The sequence below is a fragment of the Nelumbo lutea genome, chromosome 2, assembly GCF_056320005.1.
Source record: "Nelumbo lutea isolate HS-2025 chromosome 2, American lotus-T2T, whole genome shotgun sequence".
NCBI lineage: Eukaryota > Viridiplantae > Streptophyta > Magnoliopsida > Proteales > Nelumbonaceae > Nelumbo > Nelumbo lutea.
Window position 1 is genome coordinate 5,511,767 of NC_142685.1, and position 23,122 is coordinate 5,534,888.

Below are 23,122 nucleotides of genomic sequence, written 5' to 3' on the forward strand. Positions count from 1 at the left end.
GCAATGCAGTCTCGTATAAAAGAAATATCGAATCAACTTACACGTGGTTGCCACTTGCCACGGGTTCGAGTAGGAGCGAATGGCCATCGACCGCTAAAAAATAGCCACGTAACCGATTTCACTCTTGCTAATGAAGGGGCTTAATCCACCCTTCCCACAGATCTTAACTGCACCGTACAGTTGTGAACAGCGAACCGTGGGGCATTTTTTTTTAAACGAAACGATAGTAAAACTGGTAACTGAAACTGAATTAAAACCTATCGGTTAATTGGTTGATCAGTTCGGTTAATTATCAATTTACTTTATTGGTTTTTTTATTTTTTAATTTTTATAATATATATTATAAATATATAAAATATTATATTTTAAATAATAAATAATATATCATATATTATAAATATATATTTATATATAATACATATTTATTAATTTATAATATATAAAATATATATATATATATATATATATATATATATATACCTGTCGGTTTGGTTATTCGATGTTTTCTATATTAGTTAACTGAAATCGAACTGGTATTTTGGTTTTTTAAAAAACACCAAAACCGAACACCCCTATAGAGCGGATGTTAGTATTTAAAATGGAAGTGTTTGAATTTTTTAAATTTTATAGGTCTGTAGTAGAAGAATTTGAAATTGTGAGTTTTAGTACAGCCTACTTATCCCAAAATGGGGAATCATGGCCTTTGATTTTCCCACCAAGATTTTAATTGATCAAGTTGAAGTATTGGGATCTACTCCTATAAGAATTGGGGTATGTTCTTCATAATGTCATATAGCGCATCTCACACCGACCTCACATACACATCCCCGTGTATGGAGAACATCTTTTATTAATAATAACACATAAGTATAGTTCTCTATACATCGTGGGATGTGTAAGTCTGAATTTGTTCCTTACACCGATTTTATAGCATGTCCTTGTCACACATAAGGAACATCTCCCAACTTTGAATTTATTATTTATGGAAGATGTTCCCAATACAAGGTGGGATGTGATTGTAAGATCGGTATGAGCCTAAAAGGCGTGCCATGTGAGGAATAGATCCCAATTCGAGACGTGCCTATGAAGTTTAGTGTCAGATGCAGCACTCTCCGAGGACAAGATCCGGTCTCTACCCATAATGTGTCCTTGGCAAATGTGGTTTGCAATTTTGCATGACAAGAACCGATATTGTTTTCTGCGTGGAAGCGTTGTATACGTAAATCGGGATTTGTTCTCACAAAGTGCACCCAAGACCCAACAAAGCATAATATGTGTACGTTTGTGGATGATTTTATTGTAATCACCTTGCAATAGATATAGAGTGAACATTGGGTAAGATACAAAAACCTTCACCGAAATTTCTGATAATTATAAAAACCTCTCATTTAGTTTTATTTTAACAAAAAAATTTCTTAGATTAAAAGAAAAATGACAAAAAACCTCCCTTTCATCACTCACTCGAACAGAAAACGTCCACATTTATGAATTGCCCCAGGGCATCATTTAGAAATATCGTAAAATACTGTAGAAGACATTTCAATCTCCCTTGTCGTTTTCTGCATCCTCTTTCAGTATACTCCACATGGAATATGTGGGGAACGGTTAAAATGGATAGAAATCAAACACAACGTTCTCCGATCTCTAGGATTCCAGAGTTTCACATATGTTGGGCGCTTTGCTTGCTTGGTTGCTGCCTTCGTTCTCTCTAAAAAGATGTCTTTCATTTTTTGCCTTTTGTTTTTATTGAAATAGTGTTAAGACTAAGGAGTTTGAGAGACTGGATCTGTGCCTCATACACACATCCTACCATGTATTGGAAACATCTCATGTAATTATAAATTATTATTTAAGGGAAACGATCTCAATGCACGGTGGATGTGCCTGTGAGGCGCCCATGTGTGAGAAGCAGACCTCATTCCGGAGTTTGATTGCAATCAATGGTTTCTTTATTTTGTTTCAAGTGACATGGCTCCTTTACTTGGTTTTTGGTCATTTTTCCATGTCAGTTCAAGTTCTGATGAAAGGCGAGTGTATCTTAACGCTGAAAACAGAGCATGGAAAGGAATTTAGTTTTATGGGGAGTTGGTTTAGTAGCCCTAGCTTTGATGGAGGGGTTCGCAGCTACTCTGTTCTCCGTATGATGTAAACTACGAATGTTTATAGATATTGACATATTATTGTTTTGGGGTAAGTGGATTTCAATCCACCTCAAAAATCTGAAATTGCAACCCTCTCCTAATCTACTAGTAGCCTCCCTATAAACCGCATTCTACCCATGGATTTGGCATCAATCCACGGCCAGGATTTAGTCCACCCCTAAAAATCTTAACTCCACCCTAGGGGTGGACTGAATGGTTAAAACCCCCTCTTGGTTTTTGTTTAATATTTTAATCCATCCAATAAATTGCTCTTCCCTACTATTAAAGAGAATAGCTACTAAGAAAAATAATGGATTAAAGAAATGGAGTAACAGGAGCCAACGGAATGAGTTGATGAAGTTTCAATGATGGAACTTGGGAGATTGAAAGAGGAGGAAGAAAGCAACAAAGAAAGAGTATGAAGAAAATGACAAAAATGCTAAAATGGGTATTTATAAAATATTGATGCATCAATCTAACATTTTTCATCTATGTTAATGCTCTTTAGGGGAGGTTTTGGTATTTTACCCCATTATATATAGAGAGTAGAGGCCCATTTTCCCCCAAAGTGTTGGTTTTGGGATTTGATTCCACATCAACCAAATAACACACCAATGAATCAGCCCTCCATACATCTATCTATACCATATACAAAAATGTGAATGCAATGTGAATTTTTTTATTTTTTACTAAAATTACCCTTTGCCTTTTTGTTTGAGGAAATGGTAGAAAAGTTATTTTATTATAACTACAATGCCAGTTCTAATGGCTACTAAAATGCCTATATTTGTGTATTTAATCAATCTTTAATTATAAGGGTTTAAAAGATCACTTCAATTACTACTCTGCACCTCATTTTACCCTTTATCATTAAGTCTTAATGCCCTGTACTTAAGATATTAAATCCTATATTTTTAAGCTATTTTTTCACTAATAAATGCTACTAATTAAATATATGTCAATATTTTTAACAATATAAGCCCATATATTTTAATACTAACTAAAAAATAAAACCATTTTTTATTCAAGTGGTGGCTAAGCAATTAAACCATCCAAATTAAATTAATCAACCAACGAAGTCATAGCGAAGTAATCAAATTTCTAAAATAAAAAAATATATAGAGAATTACAAAAAAAGTAGAAATAGATATATTTAAGATATTTTATTAATCAAATTAAAAAAATATATGCATAATAAACAATAATTGTTTTTATTTATAATGAAAATAAAATACATAATTTAAAACTAAAAAAATGAAATATAACAAATTAATAATAAAATAGTTAAACGTATGGGTTAAATGTATTAACCGTTAATGTCATAAATAAATAATAAAAATGAATAAAATATCAAAACACGAAAATAAAAATAAATAAATTTTGCAAGCAAGCATGCAAGAACATGTATAGCATCATATATTTATCATACTAAATTAAAAAGTAAGTGTAATATATTATAATTATTTTTTTATACACAAAAAAGCGTAGAAAAACAATTTGAACACATATATAATTCTATATTTACGCTACTATTAGAAATATGAACAAAATTGTGGAACTTTTTTTTAACTAAAATAACCATTTTTTAATTTAGTCTAGTTTAATCGTAAGGTTTAAATTGTAAAATGAACTATTATTTTTCACCCCACATTCAATTCACTTAATTTAAATCTTACATTTGTTTGGATAAATGAACCAAATAAAAAAAAAAACACAAAGGAGATAAAACACTACAAAAAAAAGAATAATATAACTAAGTAGGTAGGCCTATCAATAATAATTGAAACTTCACAACTCAATCCGATTATCACATATTTTGATGAGATATTTATGCAAATTTGGATTTTACAATTTGCATCCCATTAATAATACAAAATATAAAAAAATAAAAGATACATAAAATTGATATAAAAGTTTGGATATATTATTACTATCATTATCTTCATCTTGAATTGCCACATAAACGCTTACTATAATGCCTATATTTGTGTATTTAATCTATCTCTAATTGTAAGAGTTGAAAATGTAATATCAATTATTAATTGCCACATCATTTAATCCCCTCTCATTAAATCTTATATTTAAAGCATTAAATCACATTTTATCTTATTAATCATATATTTTTATGTTATTTTTCACTAATAAATGCTACTAATTAGATCTATGTCAGTATTTTGAATGTTATAGACCCATATATTTTAAAACCGACTAAAAAATAAAATCATTTTTTTTATCAAAGTGGTGGTTAAGCAATTCAACCATCTAAATCAAATTAATCAACCTATAAAATCACAATTAGGTAATAAAAATTTTAAAATGGCCATAAATTTTTAAATATTGTGTCCCATGTCAATATTTATGGGTTAAATGCGTTAAATTTTTAATGTCACAAATAAATAATAAAAATACATAATTTTTTTAAAGCATTAAAGCACATGCATATTATCATCTTATCATATTAAATAAAAGGTAACTGTGATATATTATAATTATTTTTACACATAAAAATACAAAAAAATATAAAAAATTGAATGCATCAATAATTATATATTTACATTACTATTAAAATATGAATTGGATTGTGAAACTTTATTTTGTTTAAAAATACTCAATTTTGAATATAGTCATTATTTAGTTGTAAGGTTTAGATTGTAAATTGAACTATTAATTTTCACCTTATTCAATTTCCTATATTTAAATCTTACGTTTTTTTTACAAATGAAAAAATAAAAAAGATACACAAAAAAGAAAAAAATGCTACAAAAAGAAGAGTTTAGCCAAGTAGATAGGTCTTTCAATTATACTTGAAAATTCATAACTTAATCTGATTGTCACATATTTGGATGAAGTGTTTGTGTAATTAAATTTGGATCTTACAATTTGCATCTTATTAATAATTAAAAAAAAATAAAAAATATTTAAAAATTATAAAAAAATTTGAATATATTATTACTATCATTATTAAGATCTAAATTTATACGTAAAAATCACATACACGCTTATTAGTATATCTGATGGGCAAACCTTTGACAATCCGAAACGGTTAACCCGAACACAACCAAATTGAGGTTAAGCCGAAGGCCCGAAGCTAGCCGATCCAAGCCCAGTGTGAAGCCTGGGAATCGAAATTCGAAGCCCACCTCGTACAAAACCACGGGTTACACGCACTGGGCAACGGATGATGGTGGACACATAGAGCCTTTTTGGTCTTGGACCCACTATAGGCCCATAGAAGTTCGCTGCTGACAACCGTTTGATCACATCACGATACATAGATTGATCAACTATCCAAAATGCCACCGATCGATGCAAGCAAGTATATTATAAGGCGTAGGGGAGCATGGATTAATCGTGTCCAGCGTAACATAGAATATAGAACCTGGGACTGGTCGCGCGCCCGAGAAGCTCAACAAAAGAGAAAAAGAAAAGCGAAGATTTTTCATTTTTTCTGGTATCAATCGACATTGATTTACAGTGGACGTACACACTGCATCTCGCACCAGCACAGGCTTCTTTAATGGCGACGACCGAGATGCCGAAACCAAAAGGGAAAGAACTCACGAAAAAAACCCTAGAAACAGTTCCTAACAAGGCACCGCTCACTGCACGTCTCGACGAGTCTCCTAATTCTCCCGCTCGGTCTTCTGATCCAGTACCAGATGCACCTAAACGCGAAGGAGAAGAGTCGAAAGAAAACATCTCTGTGAACGCTGAAGTTCCACTATCTTCTCCCACGGCCGCCGCCGGTCCAGTTTCCGATCTTCAGAAGAAGATCCGCCGCGCAGAGCGTTTCGGGATGCCCGTTCAGCTATCAGAGGAAGAAAAACGAAGTTCTCGAGCTGAAAGGTGCATTTATTTATTTACTTACTGGCTTCATTTCAAGGTGCATTTGTTTGTGTATCGTTTGTTACTCTTCGTATACTCTATTCGCGGCGTTTCGGTGAACGAGGGCTTAGGGTATTCATGGTATATATTAGGGTTATTTCAGTTTTAAACCTCTGTTATGCTTGCCTTAGTGCACCTTCCGAGATATTGAAACCATATGGACTTATGACAAGTTCTCATTTTGTTGTTTGATTATCTTGGGTGTCATGGGCATAATTAACGTGATTAATGTTACTTTATTATTGGCACCTGGTAGAATTTCCCCCTCATTTTAGATTTCTGAAAGCTGGGTAGCTCCAAAATGTCGAAATGACTGGTTGAGTTTGTATATTTGGCAAAAAGATTGCCAGTGGGAAAGTATTGTTGCATAGCGAGGACGGACGTTGGCAGATTGTTTAAAGATTGATGATAGCCTGGAGGTAGAGGATGTTCACTTAGGCAGAGTAGATTCAGAGTTTGGGTTAGGAAGTAGGATGCTCGAGGTTTGTGCAATTCATTCATGGGATTGCAATAATTGCATCCTGTTTACTTACACCTTCCTAAAGGATCATTGGTTCATGTGGAGATGCTGCTGCTAAATCGCTCTAAAGAGGCTGTGTTGATGACTCTATTAGAGTTAATTTCATCCCTTTTATCCCTCACCCGTAAATATAATTAATATGATACTTGATTTGTTTGATTCATCATAGTAGATGGGGCATAATTTTATTATCTCCGCTGTAGTAGATCCAGAGTCTAGGATTAGAAGTAGGATGTTTGAGGTTTGTGCACTTCAACCATGGGATTGCATCATGTGTACTTGCAACTTCCTAAAGGATCTTTGGTTCATGTGCGGGCTATGCTGTCAAATCCCTCTAAAGAGATTATGTTGATGCTTTATTAGAGCGAACCCCATCCTTCACCCTCACTCCCAAAATATGATCAATAAGATACTTGAATTGTATGATTCATCATACTAGTTGGAACATAACTTTATTGTCTGGTTTTTTTCATGAACAAAATCCTTATTATTCAGATTATTCTTTGTTTTTAGTCATAGTGCTAGGGTATGTGATATCATTGCAGTGTAGTCCAGCCTACCTGTTCTGACCTCCCTAGACAAAGTATTGAAGAGTTGGTGCCTAGGCAATGAAGTTGATTGGATCATATTCTGGTCTCCCTTGTATTCTCCTTTTTCTTGTATATTTGTTTTGATTGGTAACTCATGCTCATATGTGAAAAAGAATAGAAAATATATATAAAACAGTTAACAGTTACAATGAGAGCCTAGCACTCCCTCCCATCCCTTTAGATTATCCTGATAGCCTACCTCTTTGTTGATCCCTCGTCTACATTACAGGCATTAAGGGTGCAAGTTGGGTATCTTATTTACACAGCATTGACCTCTGTTGGGCCCATTCAAATTTTGACAATTGTTCAACCTGAGCCTGCCCAAATTGCATCTCCAACATGTTTCATTCCATGTCTCTGTCTGTGAGCCCTCTCCAACAACTGGTCTTTCCATTCAAAATTTTTTGAGGTAAAGTGATTAAAAGGCCCACATGAGATAAGTGAGCTAAGTATTTACTCAAGGACTTCTCTTGGTCATTGCTAGTCATTACCTCGGGGACCAGCTTGTGTGCACTGTTTGGCTGGTTGTCTAGTTGGGTATCAAGGTCCTTGCATGTGTAGAAGTGCATCAATTGCTTCTGAAAATCCTAATAGCGGTGCAGAAGTTATGACTACTAGTCATTTTTGGTTTCTCTAGTTGATGCAGTGACTATTCTGTGCCTAGGTGCTGACTAGATGACCAGAGAAAAGGTGTGTTCTGAATTCAAGATATTGATTCTGTCTCGTAAATAAATTAATATGGGTTGTAAATATGGAACAAAAGAATGATACTAAACATTTAATTTACAGTTATTGTTTTGCAAACAGACGAATAAAGTCAGGCTGGATAGGCTACTATAGGGAGTTAATCCTTTGTTTTTTCAAAGAAATAGTGCAGCCTTTGTCCATGTGATGTACCCCTTGTTTGTGGCAATTCCTTATCAGCACACCATTGATTGGAAGAAAACTTAAAAGAACCCAACCTCCACTTTTATCTTTATGCCTTATTTCTATTTTATAAACCGTCAGCCAACCATATTCACAAATACTTGATGCAATATCATGCATATAGACAATGAAAACATATTATTTTAAATAATTAGGGATAAAAACAAAGATACCTTGAAAGTAACTTTTTGATCAACTAATCAACCTAGTTGATGTTTAGTCATCCTAGGCAACTTTATCATAAGTAGTGACTGACTATTAGTGATGCAATTGGTCTGACCCTCAATTCACTATTGACACTTTGACAAAACTGCCTAATAGATTAAAATTGTATACATTATACTGAATTACAGGTTTTAGTGAGGTGCCTCTAGCAATGGGAAATCTTGACCTGACATTGAAGAATAAGAGGTCTTCATAGATATAACAATGTTAGTGGAAGAACTGAATCCAAAATTCTGGGTGGAATTCATACTATAACTCTTTGCAAAGTTGATATCTAGAAAGAGTTGCAATTGAACTTCTAGTTAAAATTAAAAAAAGATGTTTCATTTGTATTTAAAGGTATCTCTTAGATTAGTCTAAGAAGGCAACTTTGTTGCTATTCTTTTAAGGTGCTTCAGTGGTTCAGTTGATAATAGATCATTCCCTATGTTTCTGAGTGTTATGGGGATCTATCCCTTTGGGGTTGGCTGGGTTGGTTGCTACTTGCTAGGATTAGCATAATCTTTGAAGAGAGTTATCAACCATGTTACTTGGATACAGAAAACACAAATCAAACATCAAAGCCTTGCACACAGGATAGAAAACTGGGGCCCCGTTTGCTTCGGAATCGGAATGGGCTATTCCGATTCCAACCGTTTGGTTGGGTGAAATCGGAATCCCGTTCCCATTCCTGCTGGAATGGCATTCCCCCATTTGAGTTAATGGCCATTCCCTGCCCCTCCCTTGGGAATGAAATTCCATTCCTGCTGATTCCAATTTTCATTCCCATTCTTGTCTGAACCAAACAGACTATGGGAATAGACCATTCCGATTCCAACTGCGAACCGAACGGACTCTGGATTGAATTGATTTATCATATCGAAGGATTAAAATATCGATACGATACACTCGATATTGTTGTACCCAAATACGTTTGGATACACTGATACAAAGTTTTGTTCTGTTTTTTTGTTTTTGTTTTTAATGTTTAAACCATCCCAGCCCTCTTCCCCAACCACCTAATCATTATAACATAAAAAAAGAAAAAAAAGATGAGTAACACATAGTTGTCAAGGCGACGACTAGGCGACAAGGTGCCCTTGGAGGCTTGCCTCGCCCAGTTGCCAAGCAGTTTTGTATACTGTCTTATAAAATACTTTTGTCTTGTTAATTTTTGATATTATAATTACAAAATAGACGTTATTAAACAAAAACATTCATATTTTTTTTGTGTTTATAAACTAACTTCTTTTTATTATTTTTCTTATTTGCTAGGGTTTAGTCAACACAAACATTGCTAACTGCTGTATTGAACCCTCAAAGACTTCAAAATCTGAACCAATAAGTAAGGGAAGAACTTAAAATTTTGTTTAATCAACACATTTCTTCTTCCACATCTTCTTCTTCTTCTTCCACCTTTTCTTTTATTCTTTTCCTATAACAAAAATAGGGGTTCAGCCCCTATATTTTTTGAATTTTCTTTTCTTTCTTCGTTTTCTTCTCATAAGTATGTTGATTTTCTATACTTAAACATGAAGTTTATAATTTTCTTATGAAAATTATGGATGGTTATTAAGGAAAGATGGTTACGGAACCTAAGGAACTATCCTAGGATATGTGGTTTTTACTTAAAAAAAACATTGCCTAGGCGACAAGGCGCCCCCCTGTTGCCTAGCCTCACCTTGGCACCTTGAAAACCATGGAGTAATTAATGGCCATATGGGTATTGGGCGTATCGATATTTTAATCTTTGTTCACATCCAATTGGTCTAGAAAATACAAGGAAGCCAATTCGAAGTTGAAAGACACATAGAAGGATGTGTTTTATTGTTATTTGTGTCATAAATGTTCTCCTGTGCTGCCAAAGGTTAGGGTTTTTTGCTGGGAAGTAGCTCTTCAAAAGATCGATACTATGGATGTACTTCAAAGAAAAAGGCCAGATTGGAGCCTTTCCCCACATGTCTGTTACCTTTGCTTAAGAGATGGTGAGACGACGACTCATCTTTTGATTTCTTGTCCTTTTGTTTATTATTTGTGGGATTGGTTCTCTTCTTTGTTTGGTTACAGATGGAACCCCCCTCGGGTGTGCTGAACCTTTTTGACTCTAACTTCTTCTGACAACTAAGGAAAAGGGGCAGGGCAATGTGGAGAATAACAAGAGTTGCCATTCTATGGTCAATTTGGGAAGAGAGAAACAATAGGATCTTCCTAGAGCAAGAAAAATCCAGGGAAGCACTTGTGGAGGCTGTCACCATCAAGGTTATGCACTAGTTGAAAGTACATCATCTCTTCAAGGATTTCTCCTCAGCGGACTTAATTAGAAATTGGAGTGCTGTAGATATTTCCTCGCCTTCCTCCCCTGTGGTACAGGATTGTTGGGTACCACCGCCTCAGTTCAGGGTGAAGCTAAACTTTGATGGAAGCTCCTTGGGTATTCCAAGTCAGTCGGGAGTTGGGGGTGTGTACAGAAATGAGGAAGGAAAAGTCTTGGCCTTTTACTCGGGCCCAATCGTGGTGGGAGATTCATTAAGGGCAGAAGTAGTGGCCTTACTTCAAGGTTTGAAACTGGCGAAACAATGGGGAATGCAACAATTAGAAGTGGAAGGAGACTCCAAGGTGGTAATAGGGTGGATGCAAACCGGAAACCTGGGAGTGTGGTCTCTTAGACAGCCTCTAAGAGAGATTATTAGCTTAGCAAGGGATGGGTGCATTTTAATTGGGTAAGAAGGTCAGCAAATGGAATGGCTGACACTTTAGCTAAGCAAGGAGTTACTAGGGAGGCTTTGTTTTGGGCCTGTTTGTAAGTTTTTGATTTTCTTTTCCATCCATTTTGTGGGTGGTAAGCCTGTAATCTTTTCAATTATCTAATGAAAGTTACTGTTTCCTATAAAAAAACTATAATAAGTTATATTGTTGATAAAAAGTTATAATAATTTATATTTTTGATGGGTAACAGTTGATGAATTTATTACATGGTGAAAAAAGAATGGTAAGTACATAGTAATGTGCCAAGAACCCTATTAGTTTAACCCAATTACGATTCATCTTTCAAAAAGAGGTGTCAGCTCCAAGATCTGTTATGTGTGCTATGTGGGCAAGAGTTGGAGGACAGTAGCCAGTCCACCTGTTTCTCCACTGTTCTGTCTCGACAAAGATCTGGAAGCTTTACTTTTCAGCTCCGGGTCTTAGCTGGGTTATGCCAGTGATGTAGGACCAGCTCAGTTCTAGTCCTTAGAGAATGTTGAATGGTCTTCTTGATCGGTTTTATGACTGTTGATGGCTGTAATGGCTTCTTGAAGGAATAAGAGAGAAAATACCTGGAATCACTCACAAGGTGCCTAGAATCACTCTAGGGCATGAGAATCACTCACCATAGCTTGCATAAGCTGAAGAAAACTCAATAAACTTCATTGCCTTTTGTGTAAAACGTCCGTACATATTTATAGATTCTAAACTCATAATAATCCTAGGAGTCAAACTGTTAGACTCATAATAGTGTTAGGAGTTAAACTGTTAGACTCAAATTAGTCTTAGGAGTCAAACTGTTAGTCAACTTAGACTCAATAATCCTCAAACTAAACTGTCATTATCCTACTTCAATTCAAAGAAAACTCAATAACTCTAATCCTACTTATGCAATGACTCTGAAATTTTAAACATAAACAAACTATAACCAGACAAATTGAACCCCATAATTGGGCCCCACAGAAAATTGCAAATGGACAAAAATACCCCTACTGTGCAAAAATATAGAAATACATGAAATTCCAAATTTGACTCTTCAGCTCCTGCATCAGCCAGGCACTGTGAAGGATTTGCTGAGATGTTGGGAGTTGCAGGGCTTGTCAAAGCTTGCTAGAAGCCTGTGGGGGTGGGGGTGTATTCCACCTGCTATAATCAGCACTATTTGGACAGAGGGAAACAAAAGAATTTTCCGCAACAATTCCAAAGACACTGAAGATTTGATTGCATTTTCTTTTGAAAAATTACTGTCTTGGGTCTCAGCTATAAAGGGGTATCAGGTCTCCCGACTCTCGTATTGGGGCTAGGCTGTACTCTAGGAATTTCTGGAGTTTGTAATGGTGTTTGATATCTTTGGTCCTTTTCCAAGAGCTGTTTTTGGGGGATCCTCTTGTATGATTATTCCTGTTTTAATACAATCTTACCTTACCTTTTACAAAAAAAAATTGGTATGTTATAGGAGCACGGATATTCATACATGTATGTTATTGGTGAAGTCCATGCAGTTGAAGGGCAGATTGAGATTGAGGAAATTGGAAATTGTAAACACGAGTGGAGGTGAGCAAGATGTTAGGCTTGTTATTTTTTGGGGGTGAAGAGTTTGCAAGGAAGGTGTTCAAAGAATTGGAGAAAGATAAACTAGAGCCAGAAGTGGATGTCTTTAATTTAGGGGTAGAAGAAGCTCTAGAGAAGGTGAGATAATCTAAAGTCGATGGAATGCTGATAAAGGAAGTGAAGAGATGGATGCAATTCAGACCTTTGAGAAGAATGTGATGTTGGAGTTAGAAAGGATCAATGCTAACTCTAAGATTTTGAAGGTTTTATTAGATGATTCTCAATGTAGTAAGACGTTTTAGAAGACAGAAATATTATTAGGCAATTTAGTGTTGAAATTTGAAAGTATTTGCCAGATTGGAAGGAGGATTATTTGGGGTTGGATCTAATTAAAAGGTATAGAAAACAAAGACAACTATTAGGAGAAGTAAAGAGGTTCTAGTTTAAGCCAATTTTTTCAACTTGTCGTTGATTAGGAGGGTTGAACTGTTTGAACTGTCACCCGTTCCCATTTTGGGTCCAGTTTTCCTAAAACAAAAAAAATTGGCCAAAAGCCATTCGATTTGGGTGGTTGAACCATTGACCCATTTGGCCTGGTCACCGGGTTAAGTGTTGTGACTTGTAATATACTATGTATTGAAAACTTCCAGAGGCCATATCTTTGTGCTCGGTTGTTCAGTTGGGGTGATCTATTTCTGATTTTGGGTAACTTTTCAAGATCTATGCATTCCAAGGCACCAAAGGTGCTTGCCCTGCTATTTTTTTCCAAAAGTCCCTTTTATGTCCTCAAATCCTAATTTTTAGCATTTTTTATAAATAAAAATTAAACACTGAAATAAAAAATAAACTAGACATAAAAATACACATATACATATATTACATGTAGAATGCAATTATACATTATTTAAATGATATAATACATACACCTGGATGGTTGAACCACTGACCTGTGACCCAGAGGCAAAAATGGTTCGGCCTCTAGGTCAGTTTTTAAAGCACTGTTTCAGTCCATTGAAGAAGCTGAGCTATTGGGTATAGTAATGTATGGTTTAAAAGTTGGAGTCTAGCGTTCTTATGATGTTGGGGTGGTATTTGGTTATTGGGTTTTTTATAGAAGAGTAAAAAGAAAAATATTCATTGTGTTGTTATTTTAGGGAGGTTGTCTGTCTTTTGAGCTGGTGGGGTTGAGGTAAAAAATGGCTTTGTAACTATCTCCAGGAGGTTAGGTCTTTGGTGTCTAGAGTTTCTTGTTCATATGTGTCTTAAGGTCAGTAAACACACTAGTGGATGCCCTTGCAGTCTTGCTGGAGAGGGAAGTATTGGGTTAGTTCAGTGTTTGAAAGTGAGAGGTGCAACAAATGCGAGGGGCTTCCAAGGGCTGAACTTTATGCTGTGCTTTATGGACTACAGAGTGAAAGAAATGAACCTCACTAATTTAGTTATAGAAGTAACTCTAAGGTCATAACTGAGTGGACACAAAATAGTGAGAAAGCAGTATGGGGCTAAAGAAATGAACTAAAACAGATTGAATGGTTGGCAAGGAGCATGAATATAAAGACACAATGGGTACAGAGATCTGCAAATGGGTTGGCTGATGCTTTAGCTAAGCAAGGGGTTAACAGAAATCAATTGTATTGGGCTTGCTTGCAATTTGTATGATTTATTGATAAAAAAAATTGTATGATTCTGCTATGGTAGGGTAGTAATTGCTACCCTACCCAAGGGATTTTTGTAATGCCTTGTACATTTCTGATATATCTTAATAAAATGTTTTTTTTTGATAAATATATCTTAATAAAATGTTCAGCTACTTATAAAAAAAACAAAAAACAAAAAAGTGCAGGGGCTTCTAAATGCCTGAGGTACAAGCTGAGGCAAGTGACTGAATGAAGAGAGACCAATTTTAGAGTAAATGAAATAAAAACTTGACATTTAAGAATATGCAAATCTGGATTCTATATTAAAAATTACTTTTGCTGATAAAAAAGATCTGGATTCTATATCAAATAAAAACACATAAACTTCCATGATGGCATGATGTAATTATCCATAATCATATTTGAATAAAAATATAGATAATTCTATATCTATAAAATGCCATAATCCAAATCCATTAAGGCATTAATAGGGTCAAAATCAAAGTTACTTCATAACCATATATTATAGAATAAGTAAATCACAAAGGAGGAGCTGGGTGAACCCCTATTTCTGGGAGGAAATAGCGGCAAAGCCCTACTTTATGGATCCCTGTTTAGTCATGAAATAAAGAAGAAAAATTTATATGTACCTATTATAGATGTGGATTGCACAGTGCTTCTAGCATTCAACAATTCAAGCCTGTGAACTTGCAATGCGTTTGTCTGTTTCATAGTTGCATAACTTTAGGTATCCAAGGCTTCAGGTATTTAAAAGATCTCTATTTTTGGTTTGTTTTTTAAGTTAATAGACAAGTAGTGTACAAGCAACAATAAAATGTTATTTAGAAATCAATAGACCATCACAAAGGTGTTCTTTTGAAATTGGCCTTGCCTGGATTCAAGTAAGGTGCATGCCTCAAAGTGCCATTCAGCTCAAGGTTCAAAATATTGATACACCCTGATTCATACGACGAAAGGGATGTATCAAGACTTTGAACCTTCTGCTTTCTTTTGATTTTTCAAAATTGCATAGAATAGTATTATATTATATACTTGTTAAAACACAAGATTTCTCAAAACTCCTTTTAAATAGGTGTATCGACACCTAAAAGAGACGATACGATATGCCCGTTATGGGGTGTATTGTATCAAAATTTTGAACCTTGATTCAGCTATTAAGGAGCTCATAACTTGCTTAATGATTTATTTTCTAAAAGACAAAAGCAATTAAATCATTCAATAGCCACTTAAATAAATTACTTATTGAGTTGGAGATCCAGATAAGCAAACAACATTCCTCATGCATTAGCAAGACAAGAGGTAAGGTAACAATGGAGAATCTGTTATTGGGGAAACCAGTTCTGGAGGTCATTCAAAAAAGAACCAGTTCTGGAGGTCAATTTGTGACAGGTGGCTGTCTGATTTTATGTGATGCCAGTCTATGGCTGTGCATATATCTTTTAATTAAGTGCTTCTCTTGACACATCAATAAAATGCTATTTTCAGTTTTTTTGATCAATAACAGAACCAATTTTATTAAAAGAAGAAATTTAGTACAAAGAAGGGGGGGGGATAAAATGTTATTTTCAGTTGATGGTTAGAAAAGAGAAACTGGTGGAAAAGAAAAAGGAGGCAAAAGGAAGTCTTAGCTGTTCTGACTTCTGAGTATGGGTTTGTAAGGGGAGGGTTGGGTCTTAGTCGAGTTGTTTATTTACTGGTTTGTAAGATTATTCTGTGTGTGTGTGTGTGGTGGGGAAGGTTTTTCTGCATAGGATTGGGTGTATGGCCTTTATGATTGCTGTTCTTTGACTTATCCTCTTTTTTTGGATTTGGATTTCAGCCATTTTGGCATTTTCCCCTTGTACATTTTTTTTTTTTCACTTTTCATTAGTAGTGAAGGAATTTGAGGTGAGGGATTTGTTGGGCTGGGGAACTGGGGATTTTCATAGACTTTAATCAAGTAATTCCATTTCCATGGGGACAGTTGTTGATGCAGAATCTGAGGTTTGAAAAATGTATTATGAGATGAATGTTGTACCTTATTTCTGCTTTTCCTTTTACTCATCCATTGTTATTATCATCAGTACTTCTTTTTTGGTGATAATCATTATTACCTTTCAGGTCATATCTTCTGAGATATAATTGTCTAACTCTTTCTTCACTACCTTTATTCATGCCCTTTGACCTTTTGCTTGCATACAGGTCAACAATCTTACTAGTGCCATCATTGGCCCCCCATTTCATGTGTGACAGTCCATCTTAGTTCCTTTGCCTGTATATTGTCACCTATTGGCTATCCTTACTTTCCTTTTATGCTAGTATGGTTTTTTATTTTTTTATCAGTATTCTGAACTACTAGAGTTTATGTCAGGAAAATTCTTGCTGATAAAGAAACTAGTAGAATTTCTTGGAAAATAAAAAATGGTTCTGTGAAAGAGTGGTCTACTTATGCAAGAAAAAAAAAAGAAAAGGGATCTCCTGATATAAGTTCTATCAATGTGAAGAGTTTGAAATAAGTCAATGACTAACACTTGCCACCTTAATCTGTCTGTTTCAATATGTAATTTGCAGGTTCGTACAATGCATATTTTGATGCATTAAACAGAATGAAATGGCAAAACAGGATTAATGTAGCCAACCCATATAGTTGGGATAAGGCTTGGATGATGATGATGATGTTTTGATGGTAACAGGGTCAATTATTTTATTAATGAGAGAAGATTCAAAAAGAATGTGCAAAGCCATCATCCCCTTTAAGTGGCTGGACACACACACACATATATATTATATATAATATATATCCATTTGATGGTAGTTCTCTTGGTAACTGTGGTCCATTAGGATTGAGAGGCCTATTATAATGCCTCTGTTTTGGTATTTTTATAGTCCAATTAGAGATTTTTATGCCATTAAAGCTGAAGTGACGGCATCGGCTTACTGGGTTTAGGATTGCAGAACAGTCTCAACCTAATGTGCTGAATGCAAGGAGTAACTTGGCAAATGCTAGTTGGTAGGCTAATGGAGCTGGTTCGGTCCCATGGACCCTGACACATTATCTCAATGAGATTATATATTTTAAGCTCCTTTTTGACTGTTTTGCAATAGATTCCCAGAGATCTCAATGCCAAAGTAGATAATTTAGCAAGTAGGAGCATGGAAAATGATTCTTTGTACATGTAATTGCATTAATTCTCTATTAATGAATATTTTCTCTTTACTCATTAAAAAAAGGATTCTTTGTACAATGGCAGCTCTTTTCGTACCTAGGGATTGTATTTGCTCTTTCTGTGAAGCTGTTACATTTCTTTTTGTTCTTAACAAAATAGTCACCTTCAATAAATAAATAAACATGCACAAGGTAAAAAAACCAGCAGAGAACACAAAACCCTCAGGCTTCTAAATTGAGTTACCAGCCCAGTGTCCTATAGTATATCTGTCTGTCTCTCTCTCTCACCTCTATTACCTGAGGGGACCTGATTTTCTGCTAAATATCAATTGCAGTTTAATTTGATAGCTTAAGGGGTGGGGATCGATAGTAGGAGAGGAATGTCTCTAGAGTTGGAGGCTGGATGACCTTTCCTGATGTCTTCAGTGCTAAACTTTAAACCATCTCTAGTCTGAACCCAATCAGACACTTTGATAGCAATAAGCATAAGCTCTATTAGAATTTTTGGCTCCTTTCTTTGGATGAGAAGACTCTAGGATTCCTTTCCTCTGAAATTGACCAACAAACCACTTCTCTTTAATCGTCTTGACATGATGCCTTCCCCCCTTGTCCAAGAGGAGAATCATGATGCCTCCAAATCGTCAGTGTGTTTTGTGGAGGCATTCCTTGGGGCATAGGAAAAGAGATTATCAAGTGATAAATAGTCCTCCAAATCGTCAATGTGTTTTAGGATGAATCTTTTTGATTGGGAGTAAGAAGAGATTGTGGAGCTGATGGCTCTTCTTCAGAAACAGAAGATAGACTTGCTCTCGGAAGACAAATGGTGCTGGAAATGGAATCCAGATGGTGAATTTACTGTTAAATCCCTTGCCTCCAAGCTTTGCAGATTGGGTCTCACTGATTTCCCAGCTACACAGATCTGGAATTCTACAAGTCCTTCAAAGTCCAATTTTCTGATTTGGACGGTGGCCCTTGACAAATGCCTTTCCAGATCTAATCTTGTGAGACGGGGCATCCAAATTTTGGATTTATCTTGTGGTCTTTGTGGGTTCCTTACTGAATCGACAGATCATTTGTGTATTCATTGTCCATTCTCCTCTCAGGTTTGGAAACACTTTCTCAAATCCATGGATATCAGTTGGGTTATGCCTAGGTCGGTTAAGGAGCTTCTCTGCTGCTGGAATGTTAAAGGCCTAAGCAAGAAAGGGAAATTGGTGTGGAGGACTATTCCTGCTGCTGTCTTGTGGTCCATTTGGGCTGAAAGGAATAGTAGGATTTTCTGTAATAGAGCTAAGAGCCCTGAAGATATAATACAGAGAGCAGTGGGCAAGCTGATCTCTTGGGTTTCTGTTTCTGAGGAGTTCAGAAGTCTGAATTTGTCTTTTTTACTTCGTTTTAATTCCTGGTGGAGATTGTAATTGCTGCAGTTTCCAGACTGCCTTTCTGGGTCTGAATCCAGCTTGTATGTGTTTTTGTTTTTGAATAAAATTACCTTACCTCTTTCCAAAAAAAAAAAACAAATAGTCCTTCAATGAGCTTTTGTAGTGGAGGCACACAAAGGGACCAGTGGCATAAAACAACTGATTTTGCATGGAAATCCAATCCTCTTTGGGAATTTAGAAATTGACTTGTGAAAATTGCAGTATACTTGTTTTTGCTATGATTCGAACCAAATCCCATATATACTCAATGTTGATTTTTGAAGCAGATGAACCCTCATAAGCCAATGCAGAAGCAAGAGATTCATTTGCTGGTTTTTCTTGTTTGTTATTTTTTCCTCCCAATGAAGGCATCAGCTAGCTTGCTGGTAAAGTCTCTAGCTTCTTGTAGCAGAGACCTGGGATCAGTGGTTGAATCCCACCTTCACCAGGGTTAGTGGAGGTTAAGGGATTTGGGTGGGGGTCCTGGGGGATCTTTCCAAGTTTTAAAAACTGACCTGGAAAAGAAACCGCTTTGGTCACCGGTTTCCAAGTCAGCGGTTCAACCATCTGGGTTGAATGGTCTGACATGTGATGCCATAAATATACTAATAAAAATATAAACTATTTATAAATAATGAAATATACCATAAAAAATTAAGTATGTGGAAAACATCAAAATGGAAAAAACTAAAAAAACCTAAATAGTGAAAAAATAAAAAACTAAAAAATACTTTACCTTTTGTCAAAAAAAAAAACTAAAAACCAGAAAAATACAGAGCATTATGATTTACATGTTATAGAGCATTTGCACATATTTATTTGTAAAATATAAATCATAATATGATTTAATATGCTGATATTTAGCAGAGCACTTGATTGCACAGATTATTGAACAAGTTTCAATTTTCAAAGAAAATAGAAAACTTGGTTAAGAGATAAGAGATAATAGATAGAGGAAGTTGCAGTACATATACATACTTAACAGATCCCTGAATTGCCATTGCAATCCCTGGGTTGCTGCTGCAATTCCTGGGTTGCCAGTTGTTGCACATAAAAATAAGAAATGGAAGGAGATGGTTGCAGCTGCAAGCCTAAGTCTTGGGTCACCCATCGCTAGCTCAAAAAAAAAAGAAATGGAATGAGATGGTTGCTGCTGTAATTCCTAGGTCGTCGGTTGTTGACGCAAGAAGATAAGAAATGGAAGGAAATGGTTGCCGTTGCAAATGGCGGTCACCAATGCAAGGTTGCCAAGGTATAAGAGATAGACTTGAGAGTAGTGACAGGGGGTTGATGGTCTCTTTTGTTGCCAAGACGTGGGTTGCTGTTGAGTCTCTTCTCTCTTCAGTCTTGAGAAAGAAGACTGTATTCAGTAAACCCTAAAAATCATCGAATGAGATTCAGTTAAGCCGTCCAGTTCAGCTTTTTTGACTTTTTCAATGTTTTCGCTTTTTTAAAAAGCAGCCCAGGCATAACTGGAGGGTTGAATGTCTAACTGTCCAGGTCAACACCGTTTTAAAAACATTATTTTATAATGTGGTCCCATGCCCAGTGAGTATGTTGAACATCCCATTAAATGTTTGATTTGCTCCAATAAGTCAAACAAGCTAACTGAAGAAAATGAGAAAGGGGGAAGATATGAAAGAAGAAGAAAGAGAGGGAAAGGGGAAAAATAAGGAGAAATTTTAGAGCATGTTGGTTTTCTTCAGGCTTGAAGCCTAGTTTTTGTTTTCTGTCACTAATAGAATTCAATACTTTAAGAATGACAGAATCTTGAAGGTGAAGATGATCATTGGTCTCTTGTAAATCCTCAGGCATCTTGCTTTAGTCTTTAAGTTTTTATGTTCTATTGACTAATAAAACTAGCAGAAGCAAGTGGGATGTTTGAAATTTGGTTTGAATGGTTTCTACTCCACACTACAAAGTGTCTTTGATTCATGCCAAACATCCATGGGCCATGAAGTAATAAAATCCTAATGTGTCTGTTTTGACAAGTTTGGGACACTGAAACTCATCAAGGAAGATGTTTATATTTTACTAATAGCAGCGAAGAGAAATTATCGAGGTTAGTGATACATGGACTCGTGTCCCCTGTGATATGGCGGTTCTCTCTGCCAAGCTTCTCTATTGTTGTGGCAGATTAATATGAACAAAAAGGCTTGATGAATGTCATCTGTCACACAAGTAATTTAGGAAGGATTCTCGATATCCTCTTCTCCTGTATGATCCCTGTATGGGTTAGTTGCTGTCTTATCTGTTGTAAATTCACGTCTTATTGCTCTTTTTCATAGTTTTAACAATGAAAGATGGACTTGTATCTCATATGGTGTAACAGATTGTTAGGCTTTGATTCTTGCCATCCTCCTTTTGGCCATGGCCAGGTGCTGAGCTCTCAGCTCACCTTTTTATTGGGCCAAGTTCTTCAAGTAACTGCACATCCTAAAGGGTGCCATCCATTTATACATTGGGATCATTTATGGGAAGGACAGATTGCCTTATTGTACATCTCATAGCTTCATAATGTTTATATAGTTCACTTGCAATTTTTGCAGTTAGTTAAAATATTATTGCACCCAAATCTATCTACTTGATTTTAACATTCTGAATGAATATTATGTAAGAGGTTGTTTGGTAAGCGGCCAGTGGCCAATCATGTTACTGATAAAGAAAAGTTGGCAGTTGTGATGCATTTTTTGAAAAATAAATGATCTTTTATTTTAGCGTTTGGCAACAGTATTTTGCATGTTTATTTAATGCTATTTTAGCATCCCGTTAGAGAAAGCTTTCATTTTTTTGGAAGTTATCTTTCCCTGCTTTGAAAAATGGGGGTGCTTCTCAAAGCAACTCTCTTCTATTTTGAAATGAAAAAGAAAAAGAGATGATGGTTGGCAACTGGCTATTTCGTGAAAAATACCTGAGATTAGGTTTTTTCTAGTCCACCTCTCCCACAACCCGGGATACCTGGGAAACAGCATTGGGTAATGACCCTTAAATGGCTTCACCATTTTTTGTTCATGTAGCATGGACAGAAAACAAGGGAACCAAAACGAGCTAATCTGCTGAACATCCCCTATTTTTTTTCCCCAAAAATATTAGTTTTGAAATTGTTCTATCTTCTAATTGCTGATTGAACTAATCATATACGGGTCTATCTTATGGTAGGTTTGGCACTGGCCCTACTTTGCATGGATTAGATGAATTGAAGAAATCAGAGGAGCAGAAGAGAAAGGCCAGGGCAGAGAGGTTTCCCTTCCGAATCTTTCTTCACTTTTAAACTGTAAAGCTGCTAACGTGAAAACATTAAAACCACTAATTAATCTGTCTTAAGGGCAGATTGTTGATAAACCTACTAGACTGACTTTGAGCTCTTTATTTGTTTCTCAGGTTTGGCCTTCCAGCACAGTCTGCAGCTGATGAGGAGGCAAAGAAGAAAGCTCGATTAGCCAGATTTGCACCAGTTTCCAAGAATGATACTTTGGAAGAAGATAAAAAGAAGGCAAGGGCAATCAGGTCAGCATCACAACGACCTTTATTTTGCAGAAAGGATTGTGTGCCTTTAGTCAGCTTTAAAGCTGAATGCTTTTTCTGTTCTCAGGTTTGCCCAACCTTCATCTGCTACTCCGTCACAAGTTAATGGAAAGGCCAACTCTGAGCAGGTAGGCTCTAGATGTTGGGGATAATTATGTTGCATGGAAGAGCATATCTCACAGTTAGCTTCACTGATTTTGTGTTGATTGATGTCAGAAGACGGTTACTGTGGGTAAGGCTCATGGAGGAACCTGATTGTTGATGCATTGCTTTTAACAGTAAGTTCTAAGTTGGTTTCAAGTTTGCTTGCAGTGAATTGCCTGGACAACTATATTGTTCTGTCTACCATCTTACATCCTGCTTTGTCATTTCCTTTTTGTATGATGCTACTATTTGATTCTGTCTTTCTTGCTTGGCAGATCTTATCTAACATTTTCTGCTCCCCCAGAGGATTTGTAGCCCATTTTTTACCATTGCACATGTGATGTGAATACTCCCGGATGACTTGAGATTGCAACACTGCCTGCCAAATGTTCAGAGGAAAGTTTTTGTGGCACGGAGATATTTTATTGGGGATGCACTTGAGAATTGAGATGTATTTGTGGACGTTGGGGGAATGAAACGAAAGGAACTGATGAATACGATGCTGAATTACAGGATTGTTTAACATGGGTCATGGATGTGATTTTGTTTAGTTCTAGTCCCATCTCCAATTGTCTACTTTGCAAATATCCAACTTCCTGAAGTAAACATACCAAGGGGGAAGGATGGAAAACGTTGGAATATGTTTTTAGTGTATTTTCCAACTCA

General features: G+C 35.8%; 1 protein-coding gene across 4 annotated transcripts; it reads left to right on the forward strand.

The window, feature by feature from the left end:
* Positions 1–5,488: 5,488 nt before the first annotated feature.
* Positions 5,489–23,122, forward strand: LOC148868255 (uncharacterized). Of its 4 annotated transcripts, none has more exons than XM_088970370.1 (6): positions 5,489–5,987; positions 21,947–22,027; positions 22,169–22,294; positions 22,380–22,440; positions 22,529–22,590; positions 22,732–23,122. In XM_088970370.1, exons 1-5 carry the CDS (start codon positions 5,659–5,661, stop codon positions 22,565–22,567), a joined length of 636 nt encoding a protein of 211 aa, XP_088826496.1. In that variant the 5' UTR covers positions 5,489–5,658; the 3' UTR covers positions 22,568–22,590; positions 22,732–23,122. The 4 variants fall into 4 exon arrangements, with proteins under 4 accessions (XP_088826496.1, XP_088826497.1, XP_088826498.1 ...); XM_088970371.1 differs by having other exon boundaries at positions 5,493–5,987; positions 22,761–23,122; XM_088970372.1 differs by having other exon boundaries at positions 5,493–5,987; positions 22,532–22,590.